Raw genomic sequence first — 12743 nt, 5'->3', positions numbered from 1 at the left:
TCTCATAGAGATGATGAGAATTATATACAGTTCGATGCCATGGTGTGTCAATGAACTTAGACTAAAGTCATTCATGTATTGCTTTAACTTAGGATCTTATACATCATTTTGACTATTTATGTCAAAAAATATAAATTATTTATATTCAATATTTTTTTACCTCACTTTACTCACTATAATATAACTCTTTTGTGATGACTTTATGTTAATGTACATGAAAATTCAAGAATCATGATAGATCTTAGGGCAATCCCACTGATCTGCTCTTCCCAATACATTTTCTTCAATGGTATTGGTCCACAATTTGACATATGTAGCACTTGATGAATTAGTTGTTTGAAGCTGATTTGCAATAAGTTATGTGCTGTATCTGTTCTTTTGCATCACAGATGATTCAGGGAGGAGAGAGGATGAGTTAGTCGAGGATAGTACTAGAGTGGAAGATTTAGGAACTGTAGAAACAGGCCCAGCCAGAGCAAAACTCAAAGAATACCCTCTCACCAGCTCTGGACTACAGAGAAGTGGTTGCTAGTGTGAAAATAAAATGGTCTGGGCTAAGCCCCGGATGTCCTTCAATGCTGGAAACGCCTCTGCCTCTAATTGTTCGAATTTATATCATAGCCAATGAGAAATGTGATAAAATATGAAGATCAGTGGCGAAGCCAGAAAATTACTTTTGGGTGTGCCTCAATAAAAATGGGAAATGTATGGCTGCAAAGCACTAAACTACACAACTTAAATCATGCTAAAAATGATTCAAACAAAAATCATATCACCTAAGATAACAAGGCATATGCACAAAACCACATCTCCATTTTTTTAATGTATTAAAAGCTTTAATGTGCTAGAAAGCTTTCTATAAGAAAGAACCTAAATTGAATTAGACAAAACCGAACATATTAGCCTACATAACTATTGGGCATGATGCTGAATGGACCGCATAAACAATACAAACACAGAAGTGGAGACAAAATAGACAAGGAGAAGTGGCAAGAGCTGCAGCTAGCAGGAAAACGGTTGTGACACAAAACTTCTAAGAATAGCCTATATACAACCCATGCTATTGCCAAACCAACAAGTGTTCATACGAAATAACACAAGGACAAACCAATTAATTAAAGAAGCTTTTCTGTCATCTAGCTATAAAATAAAATGCCTGGGCTAGAGGTCGACCAAAAGTGGTTGCCAATACTGATAACTAAGGTGGTGAAAAGGGCTGATAACCAATAAGTTAGCGATCGTTTTTTATAATGTATTTATTGAATCCATCCATCCATGCATCCATCTTCAACCGCTTATCCAAAGTCGGGTCGCGGGGGCAGCAGCTCCAGCAGGGGGCCCCAAACTTCCCGAGCCACATTAACCAGCTCTGACTGGGGGACCCCGAGGCGTTCCCAGGCCAGTCTGGAGATGTAATCTCTCCACCTAGTCCTGGATCTTCCCCGAGGCCTCCTCCCAGCTGGACGTGCCTGAAACACCTCCCTAGGGAGGCGCCCAGGGGGCATCCTTACCAGATGCCTAACCACCTCAATTGACTCCTTTCCACGCAAAGGAGCAGCGACTCTACTCCGAGCTCCTCACGGATGACTGAGCTCCTCACCCTATCTCTAAGGGAGAACCCCGCCACCCTTCTGAGGAAGCCCATTTCGGACGCTTGTACTCGCGACCTAGTTCTTTCGGTCATGACCCAGCCTTCATGACCATAGGTGAGCATCAGGGACATCAGTTGTGTGGTCTGGTACTGTATGCATCTGTATTTGGACGTATAAACAGATTATTGCATTTTTTCTCCCTTCATAAAAGACTGTATATGGTCAGTATATCTTCATAACTCGACAGGGACAAAGTTCATGCATTTAACAAGAATGAGTGACAAACTGCTTTTCACACTGTTTGAAATATGCTGCGACCCCTGATTACCAATGAAAAGTGAGATACAGAGAGAAAGAAAGGGAGACTAGAATGACTCAGACAATAGTTTAGCTGATGACATGAATTCAGTGTCCTTTTAACCAGATCAAATGACTGTACACAGTTTGTTTGGACACTGAAAATGACATCATCGTGTTACAGTAATGGTGCTGGTGTCTACTTATGGGCACATTTCAAATTATTAGAATATAATTAGATCTGATCTGGTGTGAGTTAAGTTTCCTGGAAATGTTTTGAGGTTGTGTGGTTGACTCGTAATAGCTGAACGCTTAGAATGATGTCATGTTATGAGCAGCGTTACTTTTAAAAAGTATTCCACTACAGATTACATGCTGTAAAATGTAATACATCTCATTAGATTACTTAAGGTCAGTAATGTTATCTAAATACTTTGAATTGCTTCTTTGGCTAACAGATGCAAGTAAAGGCAAGAAATAGCATTTTAGCTTAGCATAAAGCTAAATGTTCACATGGCAATTCACACAAGGGTAACTATTTGCTGTTAAGCTGTTAAGCTGTAGAAACACGATGGATCTACTCCATTAAGCTCGGAACGGAAAGTTCCTCTGTGACATCACATTCACCTTTTCACTCACAACAGTGTAAAAGTGCACGTATGAATGCAACAAATGTTTCACCGCTGTTCAAAAGCTCCTCGGATTGGATCATTTATATGGATAAATGTTTTCCAACTGAATAGACTACATATTAAATTAAACAAATTACAATAAATAGAATTTAATTTAAGGAAGGACACGAGCAGGGGCCTGGGTAGCTCAGCGAGTAAAGATGCTGACTATCACACCTGGAGTCACAAGTTTCAATCCAGGGCGTGTTGAGTGACTCCAGTCAGGCTTCCTAAGCAACCAAATTGCCCCGGTTGCTAGGGAGGGTAGAGTCATGTTGGGGGTAACCTCCTCGTGGTCACTATAATGTGGTTCTTGCTCTCGGTGGGGGGCGTTGTGAGTTGTGAGTGGATGCTGCGGAGAATAGCGTGAGCCTCCGCACGTGCTATGTCTCCGCGGTAACACGCTCAACAAGATGCGTTAAAAGATGCGCGGATTGACGGTCTCAGACGTGGAGGCAACTGAGATTCGTCCTCAGCCACCTGGATTGAGGAGAGTCACTACACCACCACGAGGACTTACAGTGCATTGGGAGTTGGGCATGCCAAATTGGGGAGAAAAGGGGATAAATTCAACTAAAGGGATATTTTCAACTGGAGCAGTAAGGAACCACCCAAAACATCCTATTGGCCGCATCTCAGAACACCTTAGGCTGCAAGTTTAGCCCAGGCTAGCACCACTCATTTTCATTGGAAAATGTAAACATCTACAGTAGCTTTTATTTTACAATTTGCTGTACAAACTCAAACCTTGAAGACCTAAAAACAGCCCATTTTCAACACACCAGAGAGTCCCTGGACAGAACCAGGCATATACGTTCAAGATTGGAAGATTCGTGTCATGAGCAAAAAGATAGAAAGACTGGTAGACAGACGTGTGGACCAAACGGCACATGGCTGTTACATAACAACTCCATTGATCCAATGAAGTCATCTGGAACTCACACCAAAACAAAATCTTACATTTTGTAGGCAGTCACTTTTTTTAATACATTTTTGTATTTTCTCCCCAATTTTGATTGCCCAATACCCAATGCACTCTAGGTCCTTGTGGTGGCATAGTGAGACGCCTCAATCCTGGTGGTGGAGGACGAATCTCAGTTGCCTCCATGTCTGAGACCGTCAATCTACGCATCTTATCACGTGGCTTGTTGAGTGCTTTACCACGGAGACCTTCGCGCATGTGGAGGCTCATGCTATTCTCCGCGGCATCCACGCACAACTCGCCACCGAGAGCGGGAACCACATTACAGTGACCACGAGGAGGTTACCCCAATGTGACTCTACCCACCCTAGCAACCGGGCCAATTGGTTGCTTAGGAGACCTGGCTGGAGTCACTCAGCACGACACTGTCACTTTTATTGACATGCAAATAATAGTAACTAGTACAGACTACATGTGAAATAAATGGATTTAAATGATTCAGTGTGTGTGTGTGTGTGTGTGTGTGTGTGTGTGTGTTCCAATATGCAGAAGGAGGTCTACAGGATATCATGATGTATGGAAGCCACTGTACTCATTCAAATGGAGATCGACTCGCATGTCTTGCTAATTTGCCTTTGCTAGTGTGTATGTTTGCGCAATATTTATAGAGTGCAAGAAATTATAATGTAAACAGAAAATGTAGAATGTAGAGGTGATTCTCACGAAATATAGTCAAGAAATATACGGGTAAAGACAATCTCAAAATACAACTTTATGTATAAATTATAAAATAATATAAAAATGATTTTGGAGTGAAGTAAATATAGCAGTAAATATTAACTAAAGGAGTATTCAGGGTTCAATACAAGTTAAGCTTAATCGACAGCATTTGTGGCATAATGTTGATGCCACAAAAAAATATTGACTCGTCCCTCCTTTTGTTTCTTTTTAAAATGAAGCAAAATCGAGGTTACAGTGAGACACAACTAAAGTGAATGGGGACAATTTTTGGAGGGTTTAAAGGCAAAAATGTGCAGCTTATATTTTTATAAAAGCACCTTCATTAATTCTTCTGTTAAAACGTTGAGCTGTAAAGTTGTTTTAATCGTCGTTTTAGGGTTTGCTGACATCGTCATTGCAACCAAGTTTTAAAATTGTATATAACTTTACACGAAATCGTCAGGATATGTATGACTTCTTGGGACTACGCTTGTTTGAATTCCTATGAATTTCACTACAGCCGATGACGTCACTAGACATCGTTTCCATCTAATAGGCGTAAATGACTTGCTTCTGTCACACACAACAGCATCCTATAATGTTTACACACTCTACTGATTGATTAAGTTTAGATAAGGTGTTTGGGTAAGGGCATAATATTAATAAGTATGTCCTTAACGCCTCGTGCGCGGATCTCGAACTCGCGCGCGGAACTCGCACTTACTTCCGCATTAGACATCCGGGAATTTGCACGTGATGAAGTCGCACGAGTTTATACGAACAACATCCTGCGAGACCACACGAAATAGCCAACTCGTAAATTATATACGACTTTTCATGAGATCGGGTTGATTTTATTACACTAAAATTCTGTTCACACATATTGTTTACGTCTTGTGGCGTTACTTGTGAAACAGTGAGTATTTTAACGTTTACAGATTGGCCCCATTTACTACCATATGTGTCTCAACCCAGAGTTTTACTGTTTTTTTTAAAGAAAAGGTGGGAAATGTCAAAAGCCCGGAATATTCCTTTAAGTAACTGGACTTAATGCTCTTGCTTTTAAGTAAATATTTTTCATGATTGTTATCTTTACAATGTGTTATTATGCATCAATCCTAAAGTATAAAACTGTCATATTTATCGCTAATATGAGTCAATTTCATATTTCACTTGCTAGTAATTTTTGTCATATAATAATAGTATGGATTAGTATGGATGTTTGAAAATCAGGATTTTATTAACCCATTAGGTGTCTTTAGGAAGTTTAGCCTTTTATTATTAAAAATTATTGTTGCAAATAACATGTTTTAATATATATATATATATATATATATATATATATATATATATATATATATATATATAAACAAAGTGGTCATTTTTTGAGAATGGATATCATGAAATGTTTTAAACAGTAAATGCATTTTATTTCCATGGTTTATTACAAAATAAATGCATGGGTACATTTGAATTATTCCTTTAATTAATTGTTTAATGATTCATTTGTTTAATTGTGATTACTTTGTATACTTTGGTCATCCATATATTAGTAGCATTTGGTGTATGGATGTAATTAATGCTGTTTATATTTATTTATAGGGGGATTTTGTATTACGATATAGGAAAAAGGGCTTACCTGTCATGAAAATAATATCTCAATGTAAGAAAATAGACTTATTAAAAAATGCCACATTTATCTTTTGATTTTGGGGTGATACATGGAATATTATATTATGATATTTACCCAGATGAAACGTGTTTTTACAAAGTAGTTGTAATAAAAGCATAAAAAGCATAATAGCACAGTAGTAATCACATTACCAATAATAATCACAATCTCCTCTTGTTCTCTTTATCTTGATATGTTTCAGTCAGTTTCTGTGCATATAATGATCCATAAACGTAAGTAAAAAATACTGATTTTTAAAATCGTTGAAATGATGAACTGTCCCTTTAAATTGTAGGGAATCTAAATAATGGTTTTCTCTGAAGCAGAACTGGTCTGGAATCTGCTCTAATTGATACTTTCATCTTATCATATTATCCAGAACCCTCGTAACCTATCAGATTTGACCGCAGCACAGGCCATTTATAGGCTGTTATCATAAACCACTGACTACTGACAATTATGTTTGTTTAAAGACACAGCTAATGTTTATGGACCCCTTAAGATGCATTCTGCCCATTGTGAGGAATACCGCAATCTTCCACATCTTTCCTGCTCAGCCAAATATTTTGTGCTCAAGCAGGAAGTGTACCCAGATTTCTGTGGCCAGCAGCTATATGCATAACCAACAACAGCTTGTGTGTGTTGCAAGAGGAAAACAGCAGATCACAAAGGACAACAAGCTTATGAGATTATGCAAAATGTTGCACTGAATAAAACATTACTAAAGAATGCACAAAACGAGAGAGACAGCGAGGGGGAAAAACTTGGATTCTGAAAAGGGAAAATCTGGTCATTTATTTGGGCAAGAGGATATGTATGACATCATTGCCATGAAATATCAGAAAGTTTAGTTGTTGAAAAGAGGCTACGCCAAAAGCAGAAAGAACAGAAGTGCGCGTTTGTTTGGCAAGGCACCGGGTGAGGACGGCCCTTCCTACAGTAGACCGATATATCGGTTTTACCGATTAATTGGTGCTGATAGTTGCTTTTGAGATCTATCGGTTATCGGCAGCGATTAATCTGTAAAAACTATATATCGGTCAGTTATTTAATAATTTCCACATTTCAAAATAAGAGTCTCCGGTGTGTTTTGGGCTTGTTTATATATAAAAATCCCATGTTATTCACCAAATTTGAATTTTTACTGGTTATTAAACCAAATAAATAATTCTTTTTGGACTTTTTGTCATAGTAAGGACATAATAAATTTAGTTTTTTACGTTCTATAAATCAATTTTAAAAACGAATCGCCCGATTAATAGGTTATCTTCCTTTCCCACCACATTAGTTATCAGTATATCTGCAAAATCCACTATCGGTCAATCTCTAATTATAACAATTGGTAACATTACAATACGGGTGCATTAATAAGCATTAATTAATGCTTAACTAATGCACAGATAATATTGAGTTAATGTATGACTCATGATTAACTCAGTATTATCTGTGCATTAATTAAGCATGAATTAATGCTTATTAATGCACCCGTATTGTAAAGTGTTACCTAACAGTTTAAAGCTTTTTATTTGTTAATACGAAGACTGTGAACAAATCAGCACATAAAGTATTGCAAAGGATGTATGCAGATCATAAATGACAGTACAACATAAAACTACTTTACTCCAAAACTATTGGATCACTCATTTCTGTCGTTTTTAAAATACTATTTACATAGATATGTCTGTAGAACAAGAGCTAAAACGGTACTGTCTCTTTAAGACTCCCGGCAGCAGTTCAGTGAGCGAGCACATATTAACAAGAGAGAAAGTGCACGGTTTATTTAGCACATCTGTGCTTTGTTTGATCATTAGAATACATTTTTCTTTTTAGTTGCTTTTGAGAAAATAAACAGTAAAGAACAGAAAGGATATTAAATGAGACATTATTCAATGACAATAGGATTGCGTGGATCTCGTCTTTGGACACGCATTGCACGGGACGAGTCAAACCAAACTTTTACTCAACACGCAGTGAAAAGGTCCCAGTGCCAAACTTTGCATATAGTAAAAGATCGATATCGGGATTGTTAAAATGAAGACCAGGATTAATTGTTTTTTACTGATTTAAAGGGTTTAAATAAAGAAAATGCACAGGCAGAACACAAATACACGTTCTGTGTGAACGGGTCCTTACTCTAACCGTTTGTGTCATGGACAGGAATAATGCACCGCTCACATTTTCTTCAAAAAAACAAGTTTGCTACGTTTTAAAGAAATACTGGTTAATTAATGCAGAGCAAGAACATGATGCCATCAGTGCTCAAACATTAAGAAATTCAAACTCACCCAAAGCTAGAATTATCATTTCATTTCATTTTATTTAATAAGCTTGTCATAACTTATAGCACATTAAAATATTTATATTGAACGTTACAAAGTGGATTGATTTGTTCTCTTTAAGAAAACAATGAGTTGTCAATGAGGAACGTCGTTGCAGCTTCATGAAACCGTTTCAAGAAGCTGAGGATCAGGAAAGGGAAGTTTGAGCAGCCACTGTTGAGTCATAATGTTGGATGAAAACAGATGAACACTCACGACAGACACGGTTTCACAGTTCACATTACAAAAAGGAAAAGGAAAGAGAAGGGAAGTGGAAAAGGAAGGAAAATAAGGGAAGAGTAAAAGGAAAGGTGGAAAGGGAAGAGAAGGGAAGTGGAATAGAGGAAAGAAAAGAGAAGGGCAGATGAAAGAGAAGGGAAGTGGAAAAGGAAAATAAGGGAAAAGGGTGGAAAGGGAAGAGGAAAATTAAAGGACAAAAGGGGGACAGGGGAAAGGAAAGAGAAGGGGACGGAGAGAAGAAAAAGGCAGATGAAAGAGAAGGGAAGCGGAAAAGCAAGGAAAATAAGGGAAGAGGAAAATTAAAGGAAAAAAGGGGATGGGAAAGGAAAGAGAAAAGAAGGAGAGAAGAAAAAGAAGGGGAAAGGAAAGAGGAGGGAAGTGAAAAAGGAAAGGAGCAAATAAAAATAAGGGAACAGGAAAGGAAGTGGGAAAAGGAAAGAGGAACATTTAAGGAAAAGCAAGGGGAAAAGGAAGTGAAAAAGGGGAAGGATAAATAAGGGAAAAGGAAGAGGAAAATTAAAGGAAATGCAAGGGAAAAGGGAAAACGCAAGGAAAGAGAAGGGATAGAGAGAAGCAAAAGAAGGGAAAAGGGAAGGGAAGTGAAAAAGGGGAAGTATAAATAATGGAAAAGGAAGGGGGAACGGGAAGAGGAAAATGAAAGTAAAAGTCAGGGGAAAAGGAAAGAGAAGAGAAGGAGAGAAAATGGAAGTGGAAAAAATAAGGGAAAAGGGAAGGGAAGTGGAAAAGGAAGATAGAGTGTAAGGAGGGGAGGATACAGTGAAACCCAGAGCTAAAACGAGACAATCAAATAAAGAAAAATAGAGATAAAAGTCACACAGTGTCTCTGAGCAGATGTTGTGAAGTGATTGAGGTGTGATTGTATTAAACAAACAAACAAACAAATAAATAAATGCTCTCTATGTTTCTGCAGATCCAAAAACTACAAAACTCAGTAACAATTAAAAAATTAATGCAGACAATGGATGTCGTTAGTTCGACACCTCAGTGGCTGGTTCCGGCGATCCGCAGTGAATATGAAAGGAGGAAAAGAAAACGGGAATGACTGAAAACAGCTTGTTAAACGTGTCTCTTTTGTGCAATCCGCTCGACTACATTTCTTCTTTGTCTCCTATTCTTCATTTCCTTTTTTTGCCATAATAGACCACATAAAATTAATTTTTAACATCTTTTATTTTCAATTGTTCTTAAATCACCCCCACTCCCTGCCCCCACAGGAGTCAAAGGCTGTGATTGACCAGGGGGCGTGTCTCTGCCTCTCTGCGGTCCAATCAAAAAGCTCCCAGCTAAAGTTGAGCCGCGGAACAGAAGCTAGCCTTAAATCTAGGGCTGGTTCTACTGGGTTTTCCGGTTCTACTTCGACATCTGTTGCTGTACGTGAAGCAAAAACTCATAATAAGAGAAGGCAGATTCAGTTCGGTCTTCCACCAGGTGTTGAAAAAAATTGGTCTTGGCTGATGTGTCATCCCTAGAAAAAGAGAAAAGGAAAATAGAGTGGGAATAAATAGAAGAACAAAGCACTTTTGTAGTCTATAGGGTCTAGATTAAACACGACAGTTCTTCTTGAATATCCTGCCTCACCATAGAAATATGGTGCATTACGTTAAAGAAATGAAACCGCATTCATGACGCGTTTAAAGGAATATTTACAGTGAGACACTCGCAATGGAAGTAAATGAGGCCAGTCTGAAAACGTTTCAAAAGTGTAGCCACGAGACGTAAACAATACAGGTGGTAACATGATTTAAGTGTGATAAAGTCACATACTATTTTACTACTTCATTGCCATGACAGTGTAATGTCAACAAACCCTAAATTGAGGATTTTAACAACTTTACAGCTCAAGCAATACACAAGTTTAAACAGAAGAATGAATGCAAGAAATTCACATTTCTGCCTTTAATCCTGCCAAAAATGGTCCCCGTTCACTTCCATTGTGTCTCACTGTAACCTTGATTTTTGCCTTTTCTCCCGAATCCGGAATGCCCAATTCCCAATGCGCCAAGTCCTCGTGGTGGCGTAGTGACTCAACCTCAATCGGGGTGGCGGAGGACGAATCTCAGTTGCCTCCGTGTCCGAGACCGTCAATCCACGCATTTTATCACGTGGCATGTTGAGAGAGTTACCGCAGAGACCTTGCGCGTGTGGAGGCTTCACGCTATTCTCCACGTCATCCACGCACAACTCACCACACGCCCCACTGAGAACGAACCACAAATTAAAGCGACCACGAGGAGGTTACCCGTGCCCCACCGAAAGCGAGAAGCACTAGTCACGACCACGAGGAGGTTACCCCATGTGACTCTACCCTCCCTAGCAACCGGGCCAATCTGGTTGCTTCGGAGACCTGGCTGGGGTCACTCGGCACACCCTGGATTCAAACTTGCGACTCCAGCGGTGATAGTCAGCGCCAACATTCGCTGAGCTGCCCAGACCCAATTTATTTATTTTTTTAAGGATGGACGATATATTTATAATAATGTAGGGTGGGACTTGTAGTTTGGACCTGAAAAGAAACAGTGCTTTCAAATAAAGTTACAACTTTTATTTCTTTAGAGTATTGTGCACAATAAGACTGATCTAATGTTGTCTCTAAATCACACTAAAGCCTGGAGAAATGTTAGTGAGCTCCTTAAAATACAGATTTCAAAACCGTCAACCATTCTATAAATAACTCGGAGGAATGTACTGACTCCCACGACGAGAGGCGGCAGCCTGTGATAGTATAAAACATACTATACTCCCTCAGGAACAATATGCTGGGCCGGAAGGAGAGAGATAAAGACAACTAGAGCAGACATACTTGACCACATAGAAAGCAGGATGTAAGGTTCTTGACTCCAGCAGCCAAGAAATAAACGCTTGAGTTCTCTCAGAATACGTTGTTTGCAATTCCGGAATCTCTGTCTGTGGAATAACAACAACAAAAATACAGTCGTTATTGTTACACTCCCAAACTCATCCGTTTTATGCCAGTAAGATGACAGTTACATAAATGTGTTGGGTTTGAGGCGTCTGGGATATTCTGAGGTTGTCCGCAGAGCGCAGCGGTTTAGGAAATTGGTTTGTGGTGTGAAATCGGAGTGAGGTATGTGAGGTTTGGGTCTGGAAAAATCCGAACCTTTTCAAGAAACAATAAAGGAGATGATGCAGTGCCTTTCAAAATGAAAAACAAGCCAGTAAAACTAAAGACATGAAGCAGCTTCTGTCTTTCATTAATCTGTCAATATTATAACAAGGTTAATGAAAGACTTGTATGAGGTTTAAACTATATACACTAGCGGCCAAATGTTTGGAATAATGTACAGATTTTGCTCTTATGGAAAGTAATTGGTACTTTTATTCAGCAAAGTGGCGTCAACTGATCACAATGTATAGTCAGGACATTAATAACGTGAAAAATTACTATTACAGAGCTTCTTAAACTACTTCCAAAAAATCCTCCATGTGCAGCAAAGACGGCTTTGCAGATCCTTGTTATTCCAGCAGTCAGTTTGTCCAGATACTCAGGTGACCTTTCACCCCACACTTCCTGTAGCACTTGCCATAGATGTGTCTGTCTTGTCGGGCACTTCTCACACACCTTACAGTCTAGCTGATCCCACAAAAGCTCAATGGGGTTTAGATCCGTAACCATCCATCCATCCATCTTCAACCGCTTATCCAAAGTCGGGTCGCGGGTGCAGCAGCTCCAGCAGGGGGCCCCAAACTTCCCTATCCTGAGCCACATTAACCAGCTCTGACTGGGGGACCCCGAGGCGTTCCCAGGCCAGTGTGGAGATGTAATCTCTCCACCTAATCCTGGGTTTTCCCCAAGGCCTCCTCCCAGCTGGACGTGCCTGAAACACCTCCCTAGGGAGGCGGCCAGGGGGCATCCTTACCAGATGCCCAAACCACCTCAACTGACGCAAAGGAGCAGCGGCTCTACTCCGAGCTCCTCACGGATGACTGAGCTCCTCACCCTATCTCTAAGGGCGAATCCATAGATCCATAACACTCTTTTCCAATTATCTGTTGTCAATGTCTGTTTCTTCACACACTTGAACCTTTTCTTTTTGTTTTTCTGTTTCAAAAGTGGCTTTTTCTTTGCAGTTCTTCCCATAAGACCTCCTGAGTCTCCTCTTTACTGTTGTACATGAAACTGGTGTTGAGCGGGTAGAATTCAATGAGGACATGTGAGGCGTCTATTTCTCAAACTAGAGACTCTGATGTACTTATCCTCTTGTTTAGTTGTACATCTGGTCTTCCACATCTCTTTCTGTCCTTGTTAGAGCCAGTTGTTCTTTGTCTTTG

The 12743-nt window shown here is 39.4% G+C and overlaps 1 protein-coding gene across 2 annotated transcripts in view; it reads right to left on the bottom strand.

The window, feature by feature from the left end:
* Window positions 1-8166: 8166 nt before the first annotated feature.
* LOC127659718 (protein transport protein Sec24B-like) overlaps window positions 8167-12743 on the bottom strand; it is a 31828-nt gene continuing 27251 nt past the window's right edge. For both annotated transcript variants that reach the window (XM_052149663.1, XM_052149664.1), the window contains 2 exons: window positions 11254-11357; window positions 8167-9918 (listed from right to left, as the gene is read on the bottom strand). In XM_052149663.1, coding sequence (XP_052005623.1) covers window positions 9804-9918; window positions 11254-11357 — 219 coding nt within the window. In that variant the 3' untranslated portion in view covers window positions 8167-9803. The remainder of the gene's footprint in view (window positions 9919-11253; window positions 11358-12743) is intronic.

This window comes from Xyrauchen texanus, chromosome 19 (genome assembly GCF_025860055.1).
Source record: "Xyrauchen texanus isolate HMW12.3.18 chromosome 19, RBS_HiC_50CHRs, whole genome shotgun sequence".
NCBI classification, from domain to species: Eukaryota; Metazoa; Chordata; class Actinopteri; order Cypriniformes; family Catostomidae; genus Xyrauchen; species Xyrauchen texanus.
Note: the sequence above shows the minus strand (reverse complement) of the source record. Positions and strands in the feature narration are given on the sequence as shown.